Source organism: Paramacrobiotus metropolitanus, unplaced genomic scaffold (assembly GCF_019649055.1).
Source record: "Paramacrobiotus metropolitanus isolate TYO unplaced genomic scaffold, Prichtersi_v1.0 Parri_scaffold0000022, whole genome shotgun sequence".
Classification (NCBI taxonomy): Eukaryota; Metazoa; Tardigrada; class Eutardigrada; order Parachela; family Macrobiotidae; genus Paramacrobiotus; species Paramacrobiotus metropolitanus.
Window position 1 is genome coordinate 853,226 of NW_026570242.1, and position 22,845 is coordinate 876,070.

General features: G+C 42.3%; 5 protein-coding genes across 10 annotated transcripts; 3 read left to right on the forward strand and 2 right to left on the reverse strand.

The window, feature by feature from the left end:
• The first annotated feature begins 1,067 nt into the window (after positions 1–1,067).
• LOC129586874 (uncharacterized) lies at positions 1,068–2,956 on the forward strand. Its single transcript, XM_055480348.1, has 2 exons — positions 1,068–1,421; positions 1,585–2,956. Exon 2 carries the CDS (start codon positions 2,096–2,098, stop codon positions 2,672–2,674), a length of 579 nt encoding a protein of 192 aa, XP_055336323.1. The 5' UTR covers positions 1,068–1,421; positions 1,585–2,095; the 3' UTR covers positions 2,675–2,956.
• A 3,377-nt stretch (positions 2,957–6,333) lies between these two features.
• Positions 6,334–12,579, reverse strand: LOC129586854 (uncharacterized). Its single transcript, XM_055480318.1, has 8 exons — positions 12,242–12,579; positions 12,030–12,132; positions 11,725–11,824; positions 11,537–11,650; positions 11,279–11,451; positions 9,416–11,226; positions 8,308–9,168; positions 6,334–8,219 (listed from the first exon to the last, which is right to left on the reverse strand). Exons 1-8 carry the CDS (start codon positions 12,297–12,299, stop codon positions 6,334–6,336), a joined length of 5,106 nt encoding a protein of 1,701 aa, XP_055336293.1. The 5' UTR covers positions 12,300–12,579.
• LOC129586855 (required for meiotic nuclear division protein 1 homolog) lies at positions 12,574–14,003 on the forward strand. The gene is made up of 5 exons (XM_055480319.1): positions 12,574–12,632; positions 12,712–12,932; positions 13,099–13,314; positions 13,456–13,520; positions 13,635–14,003. The coding sequence occupies exons 1-5, from the start codon at positions 12,574–12,576 to the stop codon at positions 14,001–14,003; spliced, it is 930 nt and encodes a 309-aa protein (XP_055336294.1).
• Positions 14,004–14,034: 31 nt separating this feature from the next.
• LOC129586926 (clathrin light chain-like) lies at positions 14,035–17,248 on the reverse strand. Of its 3 annotated transcripts, none has more exons than XM_055480438.1 (6): positions 17,179–17,248; positions 16,816–17,109; positions 16,329–16,471; positions 15,830–15,935; positions 15,063–15,121; positions 14,035–14,600 (listed from the first exon to the last, which is right to left on the reverse strand). In XM_055480438.1, the coding sequence occupies exons 2-6, from the start codon at positions 16,976–16,978 to the stop codon at positions 14,385–14,387; spliced, it is 687 nt and encodes a 228-aa protein (XP_055336413.1). In that variant the 5' UTR covers positions 16,979–17,109; positions 17,179–17,248; the 3' UTR covers positions 14,035–14,384. The 3 variants fall into 3 exon arrangements, with proteins under 3 accessions (XP_055336413.1, XP_055336414.1, XP_055336415.1); XM_055480439.1 differs by having other exon boundaries at positions 16,816–17,112; positions 17,179–17,237; XM_055480440.1 differs by having other exon boundaries at positions 14,036–14,600; positions 15,830–15,932; positions 16,816–17,219.
• LOC129586924 (kinesin-like protein KIF6) lies at positions 16,732–22,721 on the forward strand. 4 transcript variants are annotated; one of them, XM_055480435.1, is made up of 9 exons: positions 16,732–17,486; positions 17,667–17,719; positions 17,781–18,163; positions 18,353–18,996; positions 19,110–19,746; positions 20,058–20,168; positions 20,514–21,204; positions 21,549–21,633; positions 22,173–22,721. In XM_055480435.1, exons 1-7 carry the CDS (start codon positions 17,301–17,303, stop codon positions 21,125–21,127), a joined length of 2,628 nt encoding a protein of 875 aa, XP_055336410.1. In that variant the 5' UTR covers positions 16,732–17,300; the 3' UTR covers positions 21,128–21,204; positions 21,549–21,633; positions 22,173–22,721. The 4 variants fall into 4 exon arrangements, 3 of the variants coding, with proteins under 3 accessions (XP_055336410.1, XP_055336411.1, XP_055336412.1); XM_055480436.1 differs by having other exon boundaries at positions 16,732–17,482; XM_055480437.1 differs by lacking the exons at positions 16,732–17,486; positions 17,667–17,719 and adding an exon at positions 17,526–17,666.
• Positions 22,722–22,845: the final 124 nt, after the last annotated feature.

Below are 22,845 nucleotides of genomic sequence, written 5' to 3' on the forward strand. Positions count from 1 at the left end.
AAGGAAAACGTAAAATTGAGGATATGCTGTTACATCACTATCCATAAAAGGCTAGTGTGGCAGTTTTTTGAAATGAGAGTATCTGTACTGGTACGCACAACCAAAACCTCCTCTTTATCACCTGCTCGTCTATTACTTAATTAAATATGAATACCCCGGTGCTGGCATCAATTTTGTATACAAGTTTCAAAAAATTCTCCAGACATCTCTTAGTTTTCGCAAAGTCTTTGTTCTTACTGCAAAAGATTTGTTTGTTAGCATGGATAATACATAAACATTCCACCATGCATATATGAGTATGATTTACTCGTAATCATTGTCTTGTTTAGCCTAACTTTTTGTAGTAAAGTTCAAATGAGCCGGTGATTGCATTATGTGCTGCGCATTGTCAAAAGATCTTTTCTGAGGTAACACCCGCCACACAAAATCCGGTGACTTATGACGGACCAACCTCGACTGCCGTTATGCTGTTATATCTGTACGATATCACCATTCGGTGGGGTCAGTAAATTTAGCAGCTTTCGGCAAGTCCTTTTGGGACGTGTGATCACTGAGGTATTTTATCAGGCTGTTTGTGTAATTCGGTTATATAGTAGATGTCGTCTCGGTTTTTTCTTATGTTATTTTGATATTTATTGCCGCAGACGTACAAATCATGTAATACCTAAATATTTTGGTTGCGTAAAAAATCGTGATAGTGTTGGATAGTCAGCTCAGAGAATAAAAGACCATTTGCATTTTGGAAAATGTAGCCGTAGTAATTATTGTGATAGCCCTAACGTTTTCGTCAGCAAGAAAAAATAATGATATGACTAATGGTACTGGTGCACAAAATTAATTGGTTTACCAGCTTTCAGCTTTTCAGCTAGGAGCTTTTAAGCCTTTTGGCACCGCATGACGGGAAGCGGCTATCATGACACTTTTTAAGCTTGAGAAGGCGGCTGCAAATCCAATTTCCTATGGAGTTATTGTTTTAATCTAATTAATGGGCCTTTCAGTCATCCTTAGGAGACGTTGACTTGATCACACTTGTCAGAAGGCCAAAATGATCCGCAAGCTGTAGCGACGCGGGTTACTTAGCGGTTCTACCGTACGTCCGTCCTGTTTAATTTTACCGAGTCCGTACAACGCGTGGTTAACGTTGCCGGGATCACTTTAGCTGCTGCAGCACACATGACGGCTTCCTTGATTATGTAATGCAGCCTGTGTACAATATAATCTCATCTTTATGGGAACCGCTTAACAAGCTGTGCACTTAAGATAAAAAAGGCGTTCCTCTGCTGTAGAAAGAAAGTCCGGTATAATCTGTTTTTTTTCTCCTGCCGAATGTTGCTGTCGCAGTACTTGCATATATGTCGTTGGGAATCAGATGGTGGGAAAATGTGGAAATCGGCTTTTCTTCCCGTATTGTCATGACATTAGTAAGTTCAATCGATCTCTAACCCTAAGGATTACTTAATAGTCCAAGTCATCCTCTTGGCATGCGTAGCGTCATGTCGTATTATGCAAAGTAGGCAGCGCTTCTATACAGCTATATTGTGCCTTCATCGTATATACACGCAGCAAGCAGCCTTGATTTCAAAGGTTATCTCCATCCGGCCTAATGTGTTCCCTGGGGTCAGGATTCCTTGACGCATGCCGTAGATGGGCTCTTAGGGCAGATAATTTCCAGCCTAATAGCTGTTCAAGAACTTCATTGTGAACTGTGTGGACGGTTGTACCAAGGCCAGCGGAATATGCTGCTGCAGGCAACGAGAGCAGCGCCGAGCGCAGCAAATTACAGTTGATGTAATGTGTTGCCGATTTATAAAGACGCTGCGGCAAATGATGCTGAAACACTTTTTGTTAGCCATTTAAGCGGGAATGAAAAGGACCAGCACGACCGGATATCCGAGGTTGCATCGGGCTGTGCACCTGATTGCAGACGACCAGTTCGATGGATCCGATTTGAGCGGCGATTGTCAGCGTTCGACTGCGGCTGAATATAGATGTGCTGTTTTTTACACAAGCGCCATGGAGGCGATTTATATGCAACGAATTTTTTATCGATTAAACCGGCTTTGAAAAAGGTTTACTTATACTAGATTATCTAAAAATGATGCTGTATAACTTAACCGGCACCGAACACATCTCGGAATCGTGGGCCGGTGTGATTGTCTTGCTCATACTGTTTCTCCTCATTATCGTTGGCTTTATCCTGTTTTGGTGCTTCAATACCCCGACCGAAGACTGGCTGGATCAGCCGTTACTGTGGACGGACGGGAGTGCCGTGAAGGCGCAGGATTTATGGCAGGAGCGCTATCTTCCTTCAGCGTCAGTATCGTACAACGGCGTGGAAGGCCCAGATAAGCATCTGACACCGGCGGAATGCGAGCCGGTGAAGTACGCACGCAGTGCGGAGGAATTGCACCTGACATCTCCGGTAATTCAAAAGAGTCCTGCAAAGCGTTTGAAGGAGTGGATGTCGCAAATGGCCAGTCGAGGCTACCGCAATTTTCGGCATTTTTTCGTGAATGAACATGAGAAAATCTTGGACTGTCCGGTGGATAAATCATCGTCCGGGCTGGCGGTTGTGTGCGACGCGGATTTTTATTCACAGCCGTTTTCAGTGGATCAATCGCGCAGTAGGAAAGATGGACGGAATATTCACCGCATTTCCATGTCCGAGTTTTAACTTTACGCGGAATATGATTTTTTGCTAAAAGTGGATTTAGCATTATTTATTTAAAGAATGCGAGAAGGTTCAATGGAACATTATGGTACCGGCTTTCATAATCGATCATAACTTTTAGATATACACGATACAGAATGAATGGACATATGGAAGCGTCTTTCAGGCATGCCGCATGCGGATACGTAAAAAACAGAACTGCTTTTGTGGTGATGCTAGTGTATACTCATATAAATAGTTCTATACGTAGTTGCGCTCTTTTATTTTTAACATTCGTGTTAATGCAGTAATGAATTAAAGCATTCTAGCGCCCCATTTAAAATTCGATTCGGTTGTTTGCAGTTTGCACTTACATAATATAGCTGGGATAATCTCGCCTTTATATTATTTCAGTAAACTTTGGGTGACCGATTCTGCAGGACAATAATTATACCAGATGCAATTTAAGTACCAAGAACAAAAGAAACTTTCGTGTTATGACTTTCCATACGCTGCGTCAAATCTGTGCCGTGCGGCTGAATTCAGCAATTCTAGTTTCAAATCAATTAATTTTAATGCATTATAAATCGATTTTCGTGATGACGCATCTGTGGGAAATTTGGAATACATGTTTTATCTATATATGCACAATAGAAAAAGAATTAAGTCTAAAATAAAGCTAATAACGTCCCGAAAAAGCAACGTCACGTCAAAGTTAAAAACGTCACAAAGCTCTGCATCCCTTGCATAGTACATTCTACCTATCGTTATTAAAAAGTACAGAATATTTTCTTATCAGAAAATCAAGTTTAATATTATCATAATTAAAGCGAACATCGACTTGACCTTTGCTGTTGATAATTTTTCTGTACGTTCTAATTTGCATAGTGCATACAATTAGCCTGCGTCCATGAACTGCCGCTTCACTACTCGTATACATAGTATAGTCTGTACTATTGTACTAGTGATCCGCGTTATAACACGTACAAGTGGTTACCTGTAGTGAACCCGATAGCTCAAATTGTTTGTGAATTTCCAGAAACAAAAATACTGCACAAAAAATGCGCAAGAATGTTCGCTCGCATTGCTTTTACAAAGTATGTGGTAAAAGCTGAGCATTTGGCAAATAGGCTGAACTAACCTGAGAAAGAATTGCCCGGTGTAGGTTTTGTTCGTTAGTAATAATCAAATTTGAACAATAGTTTTCTTTCACAGAATATGACATTATGTAGAAGTACTTTTGCTCGCTATCAATTCTTTCTCGTAGGAACTGTTCCATAATTTTATTAGATAACAGTGTTATCCTAATGCAGTCAATAAAATTTGAAACTGATCTACATGCCATTTCTGATAGCATGTCGATCTGCGGGAGCCGTTTAAAAGCGATTAAAAAGTGTAATCCTGCCGGTAAGTGCATGCATACTAGTACTATACTCGTACTTACGTTCTCAGTCTCCTGCTCGATCCGCAATTCAGCAGTGACCCATATTCAAAGTATTCCTAACACATACGCTAATACGCTATCCAAAGCGCGAGCACGGATTTGAACTATCGATCTAGTTTATCTCAAATTTAAAGACTATAATATTATTTGTACTTTAGCAAATAGTGTACTTGTCCTATACCTTCTTCCGTTTGACTTCCTTGGCTTGCGCTTGTGTTTACAGATGTGTACGTATTTAACAGATATGTGTATAATAGCTAGGCATGAGGCAGTCTTTACTTATATGAGCGCTGGCGGCCGGGCTCTTATATCTATATACGGTAACTTAATTTGATAATTAACGTAATCACTGGTAGTCGATCCACATCGTTTTCGGTAGCTCCTCCATTTATTTTTATGTCTACCTTCTCAAATTTTAATGTCTGGCGTTGAAAGATTAGTCCATGGAGCTCTGGCAAATCAGTCAATGAAAGAAAAATAATATAGGTGTAATTGTTTGTTTCCACTTTCCAGTTTTTGTTTGTGTACGTTTATGTGCGTTTAGAGGTGCACAGTAAATTTTCAAACACACACTATTTGTTGATTGTCCGCTGTTAGAGATTTAGAATGAGCTACTCTAAATTATTTAGTACTTATTTTTGTGTAAAACGTTTTGTTAAAATAATTTTCGCTAAAACTTTACAACATTGATACGGTGACTATCGTCCGCTCAGAGTTTCAGACAATATCATAATTATAGTACACAAAGTGTGCATGAATTTTGAAGAACTAATACTGTAATTAAACACGTAGCTGCATCTGTGCTCTTCTTTTTCTTCGTCAGTTTATAAGATTGATTTTAACTTGTTAAGCTACACTTAAAACTAAGATACCGTATATAAATACAAGTAGAAGTATAAATATAAATATAGATCTACGATGGATATATACTGTACTCGTATCTGTACAATACAAGTCCAATGCGACTATGTGCATTGTGCACCGTTTTATATTTGTGACGCGCGTTTATTTGTGTGGGTGTCCTGATAGCGCTACACACGGGGTGGCGGTCTTGCATCAGCTGTTTTTGCAATTTCCATTTTCCAGTCTCTTCCTCTTTAGGCTCGTTTTTCGAGAATCCGATCTCGATAGAGAACCAAACATTCATTTGTTCGTTTTTGTTACTGTGAATTACCAGTTGAAACGGATGAATCATATAAATTCAGTCCTGCTTTTATCCTTCTGAGCATTCCTGCCATGGATTAATTCCTTCGATGAACTGAAAGTACTGTAACGCTCCCAGGTGCCCAAAAACACCATATCACTGATTATGGGTCTCCATCGTGGTTATTGTTTGAGTTGCTGCACCCGACTTCTGACCAGTATCGCAGCGCGGACATTGTGCACGAATATTACGAGCAGCGCAGCGCGAAATGGCTATACCAGTTTAGCTCCGCTTAGTTCGTCTACTGGATTCTACGGGAATATTTGGCGGGTAAGTGAATTGCAGGCGTTTGCAGCACCCGTGAGTTTTTGGCCGTTTGATTGACTGATTCTGGACGCAGAAGCCGTGGAAGATCGCTGCATACTGGCCGCGATTCGCCAGCAGTTCCTCATCGCACAGCGGCTCCGCGAACCAGCAGAACAGCGAGCAGGATGCCTCCGTGCATTCCCATTTGCGACCGCCTCGGAAACTGCGACAAGTCGCTGGCGCAGTTGTCAGCGAAGTGCGCACCGACGAAGCACCGGAGACCGATTCGGCCCAGCGCAAAAAACGTCGACGTAAGTTCGTCATACCCGAAGATCGCTTGCCGATCGTCTCATATTCGACGGCGGAGGAGTACAAGCTGGAAGAACTGAAAGTTGCCCTGAAAACCTGGACCAACGGACAAGGAAAATCCAGGTAAAAAAATGGTATTAAATTATTAATAAATATTTTGGGTATATTTTTCTACATATATTGGTGTTAATTATTTTTTCACTTCAGAATAATTTATATCCAGGCATAAAATTGTATTAAATAATATTTTCTGTAAATTGTTCTGTATAACATCTTGTTATTAATTGTTTTCACTTCAGAATAATTTTTACAGAATATGTAATTGTGATTCTGACATTCTGTAGTAAACTTTAGCAGTTTTTCGTGAATTGTCTGTAATACTCATTTTTTTCGTACACCTTGTATTTTGCACACGTTTTGGACGCAAAGTGTATTTTGTCGCGCCTCCAGGTTGATTTTTTTTAGAATATTATTTTCTCTTTATTTATCGGTATCCCAAACAAAATCACCGATAATTTCCTTAATTTTATTATCGGAGAGCAGCTGCTGATTTTGAGAGGAGTTTATTATTGCTAAAATACTCTGATAAAATTCATCAGCTAAATACTGCTCTTTGCGATGTGCATCCTGCAGCCAGTGATCCATGACACAGAACGTTTCCTTGGCTGTGTTGCGCACTGCTTCACACTTTCGGATGCAGGCGACGGTGATGCGGCACACTCGCAGCATCGTATAATCCACCTCCTGAATTACGGTTTCGGTAACGATTTTCTTCAGTTTTCTGGTCCGTTGCATTGCATTCGCAACTTCCACTTCGTCCACTTCCGGTTGACCATCGCCGGAATCTAGAGCAGCATCTCGATGTTGCTCCTGCATTTCTGCGATGTCGTGCTTCACGGTGGAGATGAATTCGTCGTAATCGTACTTTTTAAACTCCTCGAACCATGAACTACTGGTGTCTGTTCCGTTTTCATCCGGAATCGTTTTACTTTCCAGTAATTTATGAACCAAGCGAGCAGTTTTTCGGTGCTCCATTTCCGTATCTGATTTTTCGCTTTCATTCGAATATTCTGCGGAAATATTTTCGGGAATCGTATCTTTCGTGTTTTCGCTTTCGTCTTCGTTTTGCGGTGACTCCTTCGCATCGTCGGTCGGATTTTCTTTTGGTGTATCGATTTTACAATGTTTAATTTTGTGTGTCACTCTTTGAGCCACTTCATCCAGAAAAAAGCGAATTATCTGCAGCATCTGTTCCCAGTAAGCTTTATCGTCCGAAACGATATCCACAAAATCACAGAGTTCCTGCTGGAAGCTTCCACAAGCCATTCCCAGGCAGAAATCCATCGGTGCTTCCAGGCAAACTCGCCGAAGAATTTCTTCCGCTCGTTGTGTCTGTTCTCCCGTTACGGCATGAAGAGGCAGTATCGGCTTCCGGAAAGTTTGGGGAAACTCGGTGGAATGTGGGAGGATGCTATTGTAACACTGTCCCAAGAAGAGGAGAATATTTTGGAATAACTCAATTTCCGCGAGAATCAAGGAGATATGGGTGTTTCGGTATTTATATACAACATCCGTATAACCGGAATTCTTCATTAAATCCCGGACGAAATCGTGTCGCGCCGCGTGCCGATAGTCGGCGATTTTGCAAAGCTTGAGGTAGAGATCTTTTAGCTTTCGTTTGTCTGTCTGAGCTGCGCGAATGTCCGGATATTTCTGCACATTTCTATCGTAATTCATCACATATTCCTTCATAAGATTAATGGATGTTGCATTTGGCATACTGAGGCACGATGTAAAGAGCTGCTGATTGTGTTTCGTATTGTGCGCCAGATGGATATCCACCATGTTCATCGTCGGAATGATTTGAGAGATTTGCTCGATGAATGCGTTTTCAATGGAGTTCCAAGCTTCTTGGATGTGTGTGAAGTTGTCCGTGTTGAGATACGGAAAATGATAGATTATGGGTGGAGAGTTGGACGGATGGAGATCGATTACAGAAAGCACCAGTTCGTTTCTGCGATGGAACTGTGAAATGGTTGGTAAATACTGCGGTATCGCCTCTTCTAGCCATTGGCGCAGGAAGGCTTCCTCGTCCTGAGTGAGTGGCCCGGTTTCCGGTCGATGGTGGGATCCATGCGCCCCTCTCTTCATCCGCAGCAGTTCTTTCTCCATCTCTTCGACGGTATGAAACGTGGGGAAGTTCTTTGAACTGGCATCGTAAATCACTCGGTCTTCTAAGCAAGACGATCGGTTTCGGTTGGAAGCCGGTTTTTCTTGTGGATTACTGCGATTCTTTTCCATGATCTGTGCAAGGCGCTGGTGGTTTCTCTTCAAAGGGAATGTGGTGTTTCGGTACAACGCGATCGCTAAAAAGTACGATGTAAGATAAATGAAGATGTAAGATGGTACGATGTAAGATGAATTACTGCATCCATGTATACGAAGAAGTTTTACCGATATGGTGACGCATGCCTTGGCGTTGGCGCGCGATGTGGTAGAGCTTTGCCTGACATTTGCAGTAGACGTCCCTGACCAGTTTGATGTCCTGCTTGAAGAGATAATGAATGGCTGACGCCGCCAGCGGTGATCCCAGCATGTTTTCGGCTACCTGTCGCCGGATACCCTCTCGATAGTTCCATACCCGATCACAGACCTCTTGTATGGTTTGGTTGAGCTGCTGTTGTACCGGCAGACTGACGCCGTCGGTGTGCATGATGGTGTTGCTTTCCATGACATCTTCAACGGTTTTCGCAATCAGGGAGTACGTTTCCTCTGGATTTTTCCAGTTGGCCAGACGTCCAAACACTTTCATTAGGAAGCGGGAATAAAACGTTTCCACACCTTTCCACTGTGTTTCATCTAATTGATCCAGGGTGTTCAGGAATTCCGTTAGATGTCGTCTGATTTCCGGAGGGTTGAATATCTCTTCCGCATCCTCCTGGACGGTGGTAACCGGGGCATGTCCTGGTGTGTTGTGCTTATTTTTGGGCTTGCTGGGGCTGTGTTGTGCTGAATCGGTCACGACGCGATCTTCTTCCAGTGGAGGGGGATCCGTGTGTTTCTCGGGGTGGAGAAGGTCGTTTTCTTCCGGACAGTCGACACACAAAATGGCGCTGAAGAAGCTGCGTGGAAATTCCCGAGGTTTTTGACCATAATCGTCTGGAATTAATTTGGACGACTGCCAGTGGGTTGGGTGGATGTCCAGAGAGCAGCCGCCGAGTCGCTGTTCGATCAGTTGTAGCAGCTCTGTCGAGTTGGGCAAGTCTGTCACTACCCATCCAAATGGCTGTACCTCGTCAGCCGGTTTTTCGCGGGCTACAAATTATACAGCACATGGATGAAATGATGATTTTCTCGAATTTTAAGGAAATTGTTTTTACTGGGTTGAATATTTCTTTTATAAAAAAAATGTAAATTCTTTCAAGCACGACTAGGCAGTTGCCTGAAAGTAGCTTAATTAATTTTAGGAAATTTAGTTTGTGTAAGTAGAAAAATAATTAAATTTAGTATTTAATGAAAATTAATTTACTAGCAAGCTCCGGTTAAGAGTAGATAATGCCACCTGGGTTGTTTTCTTCCGTTCTGGATTTTGACTCCCCTCTGCCACCCTTCTTCGTGCTGGTCGTGCCGAGACTAACCGCGTCGTTAAATGGATCGACCGTGTTCTGCACAGGATGGACCACATGATTCTCGATCGCTTGTTCGAGTAGATCCACAATAACGGCCGGTTCAATCGCGGCATCTTCGGACAACGAGCGAAGCAATCGGCGAGAAAATTCATCCTTCTGTGATCCTGGACTCAGCCAGCCGGTGTTGAGAGCAGAAGCCGATGCCGCCACCGATTTCGTTTTACTGCGCAACTTGGAAATACTAGCCTTTTTCATGGGACCTTTGGATAGTCGGCGTTTCTGTGTCGCCTTTGGGTCTTTAGTTTCCGGTACCTCTATTTGAAGAGCCAAAGCGGTTTCCACGGCTTCGTGAAGCAGATCGGCGAGGCTGATGATTTCCAGATTATACGTCAACGCCAGTTTGTGGAGAATTGTCTTCTTCAGCAGACTTAACCGGCGTCCCGCGATAAATATGCTGATAAATTTGGTGGAAAATCTTGGCGTCTGGACGGTCGGCTGCCGCCATGTGGGATCATTGATGACACAGGAAATGATGTGACCGAGGTTGCGCTTGTTGATTTTCGACGCATTGATGAAACGCTGCATCCAGCTGAGGTGTTCGTACGGGAATTGGGTTGTTATTTCTTGGTACTGCTCGAATTCTTGATTTTCCCAGAATAGTGTGGGTCGGTCGGTGATATGCGGTGGATCGTTATCTGGTTGATCGGTTTCTTGGCTTTGTGTTTCCGGAATTTCGGCAGCAGTATTTTCACTGGAATGATCATCTGTCGTAACTTCCGTTTCCGGTTGTGGAGGCTCTGCAGGATCGACATCTGCTGCGGGTTCGGGTGATTTTACGTAGGTATCGTGATATGCTTCGGCAAGGAGCTCCCTGCATGACTTGTAATTTTTGCATATATTGTCGTAGAAGTTTTGGTTGAAAGGAATTTCGGCTTTGCGACACCATTCTTGGACATTGTCCATTGTAAGGATTCCTTCGTCTTCGAAGTCCCAAAAACCCTGATTCAGCATTGTCCTGACATATTCCATTTGCCGGAGTTTATCCATTTCAGCATTCAAGTGCGCTTCTTGTACCTTTGTATCAAACTCGCTACGCCTGTTAATCAGATGAGCTAAAGCGATCTTTCTGTCGTGCTCGATTCTGGCATTAATGCGGTTGATCGTGGCGATTTCCGTTTCCTGTTCCCTGAGCTTTCGCTTCTCGACTAATGAATTCAGCCATAGTTCTTGTTGTTCTTTTTCCAGAGAAAGTTTCTGCTGCTTGCGCTCTTCCGCTTTTCGGTGAATATTTCGCATGTACTCGTCGCGATTAAAAGTTAGGCTTTGTTTGGATTTTTTCCTCTTGGGTGGTACGAATTCGGCCAGATTCGCTGGTGAATAAGGTGGCAGGTCCGTTGCCGACGGAGGCGTGATTTCGATCCCCGCTGTTATTTCTTTGAGCAGTGCTGAGTCGTCTGGCGTATTTTGAGAATGCAGAGGTTCACGAGGTGGTACTATGCTAACTGACTCCGCTGATTTTACTGTTCGTGTGATGTCTGATGTTGGGCTTATCTGGGATCTGGTGGATAGGACGGATGCCGCTGATGTCGGAATGGGAGAGGCAACAGCTGGTGCGATTGGGACCACATCACCGGCTTTTGCCTTATTGTTTGGGATCGGCTGGTTGTTGTTGTCGAACTCGTCTAATTCAGTTTGAACCTTTAGTCTCCAGTTAGAACTGTCTTGTGCGAGAGCCGGCCCTGTTCTAGAAAATGAATTTGAAACCAGGTGATTGATACTGTTTAATTCGAAGTGACCTCGGAGAAGCTGTTAGGTGGGAGTCCTTTTGCAGGCGACGTTCATTTTCTGCATTTAAAGCATCCCGGAAATAGCGGCATCGTTCTTCGCCCGGGATTTCATATTTGTTAGTCAACTGGGTGAAAGTGTCGAAATCCATGTTGGTGCCGGCAATGAAATCCGCCCATTTGCCCTAAGCAAACGGCAAGGTTCGCGGATAATATTACAAGCAGAATATAGACATAATTGGCGCGAACACGTAGTGGGTACACACAAACTTTTCGGTGGAATCTTTCGGCTTTCTCTATCGTCCATCGTGGGTTTTTTATGGGCAGAACTTTCAGGGCTTTTAGAACGTTGTAAACCAAGAGGGCCGCTGAGCCTGCTTTGGCCTGTGTAAAATAAACTTTTGTGCTCTCCATATGTGTTTTGACGAATACATGCACGAAAACGTGAAGAAGTTTACGTTTATGATTTGGACGATATCTGACAGGTTGATTTTCATGTCAATATCCTCCAGAGCTGGCAATATCCTCGAATAGTTATGGATTTTGGTTTCCAAATCACTGAAACAATTTGTTATCGTTAGCTCACAATCAGACGCATAGTTTCAGTAATTTTAGATGTATAATTTAATGCAGTATGTACGCAGACAGTGAATGTGTCATGGTTCAGCTAATTTTGAAATAAGTACTTAAAAGTTGGTAGATATTCAGTTAAAACTTTATACGGTTTTGTAATCTCTATCGTGCGAAAATTGTGGTACTGTACTCGCTGTTCCGGATAAAAGGGAAATCAGGTTGCAGTCCAAATTTTGACAGCATTTCTCCAAATAGATATCCATTGGCGAATTGTCGGTCAAATGAATTTTCATCTGTAGTTTTACAGGAAATTTAAATGGTGGCTTGGTTGGTCAGGGTATAAAATTAAGGAATGGTGTTTTAGAAATCAAATTACTTGTGTTCGGAATTTTCGTTACATACCGATGATGACAGACAGCTGAATTCGATGATTTAAAATGCTTTTTAGATCCTTTGCCATATTTTATAAGGATGGGTGGCTGAGCAGTGACAAACAGTTCCAGCAAAAATTTTCGTAGTTCTGAACAAGGTTATCTTTAAACAATCTCTCTTTGTTCAGTATTTAATATCTAAATAAACATAAAAATTAACTATCAACAAAATATGTGACCCTTTTTTATGGCAATTCTACATTCATGAAAAAGGACTTTCTCACAATTAAATTTTGAAATTGCGTAAAACCCCATAAACATCAGAACAGTAATACGAGTAATTAGTGTGTTTTTCAATTCGACATGCTGCGTTTTTCGCATTCTGTGAATAATCAGCATTATACAATACTTGCGTCTCAAGAGTTAGTACTTCCGGTGCTATTGTACGAGCATTGCTTAGCAACAATTTGCGGATAACAGTTGGATCCATTTTTTTTGCAGATATCAGCTGGCTGATTCGTTTCTGACCGAAGAGTTATCCGAAGATGCCGTCCACTACAAGCTCTACGAGCAATCAAAACCGCCTTCCGGACAAGCTCCCACTAACGAGGGCGATGTGTTTATCTTCAGTGAGGGATCGGTGGTCTTCTGGAATGTGAAGAAGGACGATGCGGCGTCTTTTTTGAAAGTGCTCCAGCAGCACGCAGTCAAGCCGTATTCACGTAAGTGGAACAGCAACATCCGATACCTATATCTTATCGTGCTGCAAGTTATATAAATCGTGATATGGAAAGGCGAGGAATTCTGCATTAGAGGCTTCAGCTTGTGTCCCTAATTTTCTGTATGTTTTTTTCGCTTTGTAAAGTGATGTCTGTTTTATCTGTATAGAGTCTATTGTCCAGGACGAAGCGGAATTTTTGGACTACTCGTTTACGGATGGCCATGGTGATGAGTACCGTGGTCGACCAGGACTGCCGTCGGCAGGAGACGCTGCGAAGCTGTCATCCGACGGCCATATTCTGCTGCGGAAATCTATGGAGGCTGCTCATCCCCAATTGCTCAGTTTGATCAAATACGCCTTTTCTGATGCCATTGTGCTTTCTGGTACGTAGTTTAGCTTGACTGTTATTTATCGCTTTCGCAGTTATTTTCTTGATTTATATCACATTATCACTCTCACGATTATCATTTTCGATAAATCGGTTTAGAATATTTGTAATCAATGTTTTGAATGTTTTTTTACAGTTAAGTTGGCCGTTTATGAGGCTATGTTGCAAGAATACGTCGGATCCATCGAAAACGTTGCTGAGGTGAGCGCAACAATGAATTTTAAAATTGTTGTGCTTTCTTTTTGTGTGCAATGTGCATGTAAAATTAATATGGTTCTCATAATTGTTGTGATTTATGCTTGGTTGCGCCAACAGGACATCAAAACAAACGGACGGATTAGCTTATCGAAAGATCAGGTGCTGCGGAAAACAGGGGAGCTGTTCTTCCTCCGGCACTCCATTAATCTGGGCTCGAATATGCTGGATCCACCTGATTTCTACTGGGATCGTGAGGATTTGGAAGCACTGTACCGTGCCATGTGCACATATCTCAACATCGGTCGGCGTACACGAATTTTCAACGAAAAACTGAATCACTGTTATTCTTTGGTGGAGTTGTTGCGTGACCATTTAAACAACCAGCATCATGTTCGGTTAGAGCTGATGATTATCGCGCTCATTTGTGTGGAAGTGTTCTTTGAATTCTTGCATTATGCCGAGAAGTACATGAGCACGGCTCCGTGATTTTGTATATATTTTTTTACGAGCCGGTGTTTTCTTAGTTTTTTATCGTTTTATTGTGATCTTGAATAAAGCAGACTTGACAGATTAAAATCAGGGAATGTATTTACCACATCCAGCAGTTGAACTAAGGTCAATAAAAATGGAAAACATTGGGCTGTCACCGAGGTACGCGCAATACAAAGCGGCGTCTGGGCTCCGTTAAGCGAATAATATTATATAAAAACAAGGAGTATCACGACAACACAATGATTCGCACTGCGCACGGATCAATCGAAAATAATTACATAAAAAACAAAAAAAAACTTCAATATTTAGGTTTCACGTTATTCGAATTTCAAAGGTCGCTTAAATGTTATCGTCCCGTGAAAGGGTGTGCTGCACTTAACCGCCCTGCTTCAGCTGCAAGATAATGGAACGCAGACGGGATACATCCTTCGTGCCTTTGGCTGATTTGGGATTGAAGTCGCACATGCGTGCCACACGCTCCCATTCCTCGCCGGGCTTGTCCGAATCACGCTGGCTGACGAAATCCTTCTCCGAATCGCGGTTGTTTTTCCTGGCCTTCTTAGAGTTTTCGTCCTGCAGCTGGTACCATTCCTAAGCAAACAATTTGCGATCTCAAACTGACAACAAAATTCTCTATTGCTATCAGAATACTGCATGAAAAACAATTGTACATCTTGTGCACAAAGTAATCCAATAATTTAACCCTGTTTTCTGGCTAACTTCAGTGCCTTCGAAACGTTATCACACACCCAATCCGTAATTACTTGATTTTGTTAACGTTCACTAACACTAAAATAATAATCCCAATTTTTTTAGCAAACCTGCAGGCGAAGGATAATATTCAATTTAATTACACGACCATATACGATCAGCCGTACAAGCAAGTTTTTTAGTTTCCTCTAAGCGGAACCAACTAGCCAGGGTTATTAAGCCGAATTTACCAGGTTTACTAAGTTCGTAAAAATGGAATTTGTAGTACGTAGAAGCATTTTACAAGAATACGTTCGTTGAAGCAACTATGCAAGATTTTCACCGCTATGTACTGAAACTCACCTCCAATTCTTTTCGAGCCTGTTCGCGCAGCTCCTGCTTTTTCTTTTCTTCGTCGGCATCTACACATACACGACAACTTACGATTGACACTCAAAAATATCTTCCATATAAAATAATACGACGACAATCATTTGGTTTTATTATTGTACTGTTCCTAGAAAGTACTATTCGTATTCCTCCATTGTATTGCTTATTAATTGATCGCATCACGCAAAATCCATTGTCAAGTCAACAGCACTAGTCAACTTGCAAGAATTCCGCTTTTTAATAGCAATTTCATAATTGTAACCAGCAACCCAGCACATGGTACCAAGTACTTGATGACCAGACTTGGTCGAACTTTTGACTGGACTGAAAATTTCTCCACATATTTCCCAGCCCATCCCATCTCTTTTGGATGAGATGGGAACGGGATGGGGACGACCAACAAATGCGCTAAAATGGCCTGAGATAATAATGATGGATGGGAACATAGAAATAAACATGCGAAATTCAACAATTTTATGTTTTTATTTTCATCCCTAATTTCGGCACTTTGAAACCAACTTTTAAACCTGTCAAAATGGGATGAGAAAAGTTTGAATGGGCTGAAATGTTATCCCCCGGGAGTCAGATGGGCTGATAAAGTTAAATACGGTAAAGGTAGGGTTGAAATGGGGATGGAAAAATCGAAATGTGACTGGATTTTATCATCTGCGCTGACTATTAATGCACTGCTTCAATTGTAGAAAGTGAAGCAAGGCATACTGTCAATAATCAAAACATACCTTTCTTTTCTAATCGCTCCTTCTGATCCTCGCGCCACTTACGGATCTTTTCCGGGGTCGATGGCCGGATCTTGGGAGGCTCAAACACCGACGGCCCATTCATCTGCTGAACCAACAGAGTAATCACTGCAAGTCGCATATTCGGGTGTGTCTTACTCACCGATCCACATTCTATGTACCTTTCATATCATTATCGAAAAGGAATTAATACTCAAAACGCAGTATGCTTGATAAATGCGTAACGTAAATTGCGCTAGTGAAAACTTATCTTGCAGTATTACTGCACTATTAATGATGAGCCCTTCAACTGTGAATTTTATCTAAGAAAAAGGAACGGCACTGTAAAATTGCGTCACCATTTAGATTTAAAAAAAAACATAATGCTACTGTTTGTTAAATCAAAATTATACCAGACACAAATCAAACATTTCACAAGCGAGCATCATAATAATATTACGAAGGAAAAAATCTATGCCATACTGGGGCCTTGTCAGTGTACCTGGCTAGAAGAATTTCCAAATCCATTCTCCCGTTCATCCATGAAGTCATCACCATTGACACCGTTAACATAGGGATCCGCGTTATCCTCGCGGACATTTGTCATCGTCGGCTGGTGGGCATCAAGATTCTGATGTTCACCATCTAAACAAGCTCTTCGATCAGATCACGATCATGAACACTGCGCTACAGCACCACTCCCCGTAGCGGAGTTGCACGACACTGCGTTACACAACAGGGTGGCATTATTTCCGGTCCTATTTCGAGCTTTTAATTAAACATGATTATTAAGCACTACTTTTCATTCCTAAAATCGCCTCTTTCGCCAATACAAATTAACTCCAATTAATGCATTACTGATCAACAAAAATCTTTCCAGATATAAAGCAACGATCGGGGACGGCGATAAAATGGTAGAATATCAAATTAGTTCGTTACAAAAACAGAAATATCGAGAAGTTGCAACGAAAACCAAAGATGCGACTTACTCATGCCAAAGCCATCATCAAACGCGTTAACTTTGTCGAAATCATCATCCTCCAAGCCCGCTAATGTATTGCGTTCCTGAGCAATGAAAGCTGCCGCTGGATCAACTTCTTCTTCGCCAGCGCTGTCCGTACGCTGCTCTTGTTCAACACCAAAGGGATCCATTTTAGAGATGTCAAAAAGTGATGCTGTCGACGTAAGCGGTAACTCGCGCACACTCTCTCACTCACACACAGCGCACGCCACCACTCGCTCGGATGATCGGATAGAGAAAATCGATACGGATCTGGAAGCCGCTGCTTGAATACCGATACGCTTAATTAGTCCACACCAATGACAACAACATCGAAAAGATCCGTACTTACCAAAAAAACAGATTCAATTTTCGATCTGAAATTTATCCGAAGTTAGCGCCGAATTTTGGCACACTACAAGCGCAAGAACCGATGCGAGGCAGAATTAATATCGGACCACGTGATCGTTCGCGATGAAAAGCCGAGCCGAAATGGCACGTGGCCTGAACTTTTCTTACAGTACGCGTTGGGATCGCTTAACGTGGAGCAAACGCCTTCCGTTTCGCATGGTGTATTCCAATGGAAATGGCCTTGACGGTAGCGGTAACAACATTCCATTCCAGTCTAAATGGAAGCGTATTCAGTCGTCGAGCCGGTATGTAAGTACTTACATGTATCACGAAGTTTATGCATAAAAATCGAACCCTTCTGAGCATGTAATAGCTTAACACAGTCTTTACTTACCGATGCTTTGATTTAATAAACACATGTCCGTTCTCTTAGAACTTAGAAAGGTTCTGTCTATTATCATAATTATCATATAAAAAGTTATTTACCAGGTTAGTTGCTGGAAGTTTGTCCGCTCGATCCTCTGCAAGTCAACAACCAACTTGTACGTGCATGTAGCGACCTTTCGACATCTTATGATTTCTACTTGCCTTTCCCTCCGGTAGACTCCTTGATTCGTCCATGAAGGAAAATGTGCGTGTGTTTGTCCGGTTACGTCCGACGTCCTCCCAAGATCTACTGGATACTATTCAAACTTGCAAGCTGCCGTGCAAATCTGCGTTCGAAACTGCGGAATCTGTTAATCTCCCTAACAATGGGGAGGAATGTACCACTCCTCGGGGCGGTAACAACGGTGCGACTTCCCACTTGCGACAAATCTTGAAAGTAACAGTTCCAAGGCCGACAGCTACAGATGGAACTAGCAGTCATTACCGCGACAGCTTCCAGTTTCAGTTTGATAGGATTTTTCCCACAACATGCTACCAGGAGGACCTTTTTGAGCACGTTGCACGTCCCCTGGTTGATCGCGCGCTGGAAGGATTCAATGGTAATTTATCCTAGTTTAAAGCGGTATGTTATATTAACTTACAGATAAGTGCATATTATCGTATCTCTACTACCGAGTTATTTATACGGCGGTAATTGTCACATCTGTGACCTTTGACACATATTGTTTACGTTTCGAACCGTGTATTCATACTTGGTAAATAACTAAATATTTCATGGTTAATTGCAGGAACATTATTTGCCTACGGTCAAACGGGAAGCGGGAAGACCTATACAATTACTGGTCCGTTAACTGGCTGCACCTCCCCGCAGTGCCAGTCCTTCGGGCATGGCTGCTCTCGCTCCGATTGCCAACATGGCATTATCCCGCGCACTGTGTCTCACATTTTCCAGAGCATCGGTTCCAACTCGGAAGTATCCAATATCCTGTCCATATCCTACCTAGAGATTTATAACGAGTCTGGTTATGACCTTCTGCATCCGCTGTGGGCGACGGCTGGTACAACTAGCGCTACCGCAGACGAACTGGGTCTACCGAAAATCCGGCTGCTTGAGGACAGCGACCAGAATGTGCACGTGGGGAATCTGAGTATGCACACGGTGGAAACCGCGCAGGAAGCCATGACACTGTTGCAGATCGGACAGACGAACCGGGCCCGAGCAGAGACGCCGGTCAATCCCGCTTCTACTAGATCACACTGCATTTTTACCGTGATAATCAAACGCCGAGAACGGGATTCGGCGGTGGTGAAGATGGCCAAACTACACATTGTCGATCTGGCCGGTTCGGAGCGTGTTTGGAAAAATGGTATTGGCGGGCGGTGTCTGACGGAGGCGAAGTATATCAACTTATCACTGCACCATCTTGAACAAGTACCCAGCTACTATTATCGTTTATTAACTAATTTTACAAAATTGCAACATTTCTGTTAAAATGTTTGAATTGTTTCTTTGCCCATTTTGCATCAGCGTGACCTTTTTGGTAGGTGATCGGTGCGCTTGGCGAAAAGAACCGTAAGCATATACCATATCGGAACAGTTTACTGACATCCATACTGAAAGACAGTTTAGGCGGCAATTGTTTGACGAGCATGATTGCCACCTGCTCGACTGATACCGGGAATATCGAGGAAAGCCTGTCCACGTGCCGGTTCTCCCAGCGAGTTGCTCTTATTGATAACCAAGCTGTTGTTAATGAGAATCTGGATCCGGCCGTTGAACTGCAGCTATTGCGGAAACAGTTGGCTGATTTAAAAAAGTCTTATTCGATGTTGTTGAATGCTCACACGAGGATGCAGGGAAATCTTGTAGCGGAAATGCCCTTTGAAAGCTCTGACGGCGATGTATCAGGTTCAAATCATCCCGCGTTCTTGACCCAACGCCTTAGCCAAGAGGAAAAAGACATGTGTAAACGATTGGTTGATGAATACCTGGCGGCGGAAACGGCTGTTCATAAATCCTTTGACGGAGATACGGAAGAATACGAATTGCATGTACCGGATTTCGACTGGAGGAAAGTTCAGTACCTCTTCCGAATTCTGAAGGAAATGATCATCGCAAAACCACGTGACGCCCCTGCTCTTGGAGGGCAACTGCCTGACGCTTACCGTCAGATTAATGAAGGTAAGTGATGATAACAATTGCTAGATTTTGTTAAAGCACGAATTCATGATTGCTGTTTTCTACAACGGATATGCAAGTCTTATAACGTGCTTTTGCCATTTGGAAATTTATCACCAGTTTGTACATGCCAACGCCATTTACACTTGAACGTTTGCCTATTTCGACAAAGAAAATTTTGCAGTACCTTTTTAAAAGTTGCAACCGTGTCGTTATAAACAGCTATGACGTATCCTTTTGTGAGAAGGCGATAGTTAAATTTACTTACGATTACTTACATATATGATAGGATGATATGTCTATATTATACACAGACAAAGAGAAGGTCACTGAACTTCAAAAGACACTTCAGCAGCGGGATAAAGAATTGGCAATATTGTGCAAACTTTTGCGACAGGAAAAGAAAAGATTCGACAGGTTAACAGGTAATTAGTAACTACCCGTAAATACTATACGATATTTCTGTACACCTGCTGCATTCGGTATGTATGTAACAGAATTCCTGCATATATAGATGCTGTACCGTTTTGTTTTCCTACAGAATGTGCACAGTAGATTACTGTGGTGCCACGTCGAAGCGGCACTATATTTAAAGAATTATATTTAAATATATAGAATTATATTTAAAGAATTAAAATTGTAGAGTCGTATCAGTCATAACAGTACACGTAATTCACAAGTGGAATAAATTACGCGCCATGCAGCTGATTTTTGCAAAACGCATCCTTTTGTGGTAAACGATAATATCTTAGATTTTCATAAAATTTCAGAGCAAAAAAGTGGAAGAGTGCAGTCGGAGAACTCTACACATGCTTCTGACCGGCAGGAACTAGCGCACGTTGACCACAAAGAAAAGAGCGGCAACTCTGCTACGAAAGCGGAAATAACGCAAGCAGTCTATGAAAAGAAGGCAACGGCAAGTAGTCCACCAGATATCCCATGTCACACCGACAAAGAAAAATGGCCAGAATTCGTACCTATAGACCTTGTTGCTCAGATCCAATTGGCTTCCGCCAATAAAACCCTCTTGGATGATTCGAATTTGAAACGTACCGCTCTGATGTCGTTCATTCAGTCGCACCCCGAGAAAGATCGTTTAGAGCAACTGAAAGTTTCCTTGGTATCCCGAGTCGATCAAGCACGCCACCTTGGAGGTGGTATTCGAGACCTGCAGAGTCAGCTCCAGAACGTACCTGCGGACAGCAACTTGCTACAGTCAACGGAGCATCAACGTGATGTGGCCTTGAAGCAGATTCGCCTAAAGGCAATGCTGGAGCAACTACGCTCATTAAAATCGGAGGTGGACGTCCTGGAAGCCGAAACCAAGGCAAGGAGCGGGGAGATTCAACAGCAGTTTGATCAGTGGTGGAAGTCGTTGGTTTAGATATGTTTTACAAAAACATAGGCACGCTTCCCATACGAAGGTCAAGAGTGCTGCTTATAGCAAACTGTACAAGTTTGGTAAGCTATGTGGCTGAAGCTGTGTGAGTTTTAGTAAGTTATGTCCGTGCCAAATTCAATATAAATAACCGCATGTTCTACATTTTTACTCATATTCCAAGCTGCAGTTTTGTAAGCTAGCAGATTTGGCTTGATTCAATGTGATAATAACTCAAACTGCACTGAAATTTCTAAACCTACGTACTACCGTAGTACTGACAATCCGAAATCCAAGAATAAAGCAACAACAAAAAATACACTTAGTGAATGCGTATTTGTTACAAACGCATTTGTATTTGTATTATTTCATTTCTTTGTGTAATATGTTTTTGTCGTATTTGCTATTTGTTTGTTGCTATTTGTAGTTTATGTACATGGACCTGGCAGAATGTCGATGCTGGAATCATTGATGGCTTTACCTATCAATCAGTGATGCACGTCGATTAACCGGTAAATTAAAGTGATTAACAATATTTGTATTAGTTTACAAAATACTAGAGACACATCCATCAGGTATTTGGAAGTATTTAAAAGCATTTGCTTGTACGTACAGCGGTATACTGTATAGTCTGTCGACAGGTTTGCCGTGTACCGTTAATGCGACGGTTTATTAGAGCACAGCAAAGGCATATATGTATTTGCTAATGGTTTTTATCTTGGCTTCTGTTGTGCATTTTTTCCTGAGGGGATACGTTCATCATCCAACTTTGCGAAAGGCAGTAATAATTAACAGCATTCGTCACTTAATTGGGACTGAGGCCGATTATCATCCGGTTAGCAGCAGCATAAAAACTGCTAATTCCGCCATTGTGCATATTGACATTATCTTAATTTTTGGCGCAGATTGCATTCCCTAACTTGTTAATCATGAGCGGTGAGCAGACTGTATGTATTACATGCGCTAGTAGCTATCGCTTCTTTGCATAAGTAGTTACTCGACTCCATTAAAAAAACTGGACTTAGTACTCATCTTTTTTTTTATTCTGCAGAACCTCAAGCTTGCGACAATGACAACTACGACAATGATCCAAGCGGAAAAGAGGAAGCGGAGCGGGATACCGACATGAGCGGTCCACCAGATAAGGATGAGGTCAAGGAGTACAGCAACGTGAAAAATAAACAGCACACCGCGACCCGCGGTCGTGACGATCCCGATTCTAGGTATGGTGAAAGCTAAATCCTCCCGTCAAATCGCCCGTGCTTGTCCAAGTTGCGGCTATTTTAAATCAGCTTATAATGGTAATATCAAATCGACAATATCTATGTATGAGAGTAATGTCGGAATTGACTGCTTGAATTGTGACGATTTGCCATCTTTGTCGGCGCGCGTCGAGCGATTCTTTGCAGCTTTCGAGGTACATATTTGTGGTCGCAGCTGTTATTAATGCATAATTATATCTCTTATGGTTTTGTAAAACTGGCCAATGTAAACAAGACCTATTGTTTGGTGCATGGTTGCAAACTGTTCAGGCTTGAGGCTAAATGTATCGCGGGACCGGTTTTGGCTGGGGATGACAAGAATAAACATAATTACTTGATGGATGAGCTGAAATGGATTTTCAATTTAAAGTACTGTTAATATTGCGTAGAATGCAAGAACATAAATGCTGTCAAATACATAATTACAGAGAGCTTAAAATTAATGCTGCACACAAAGCTGTA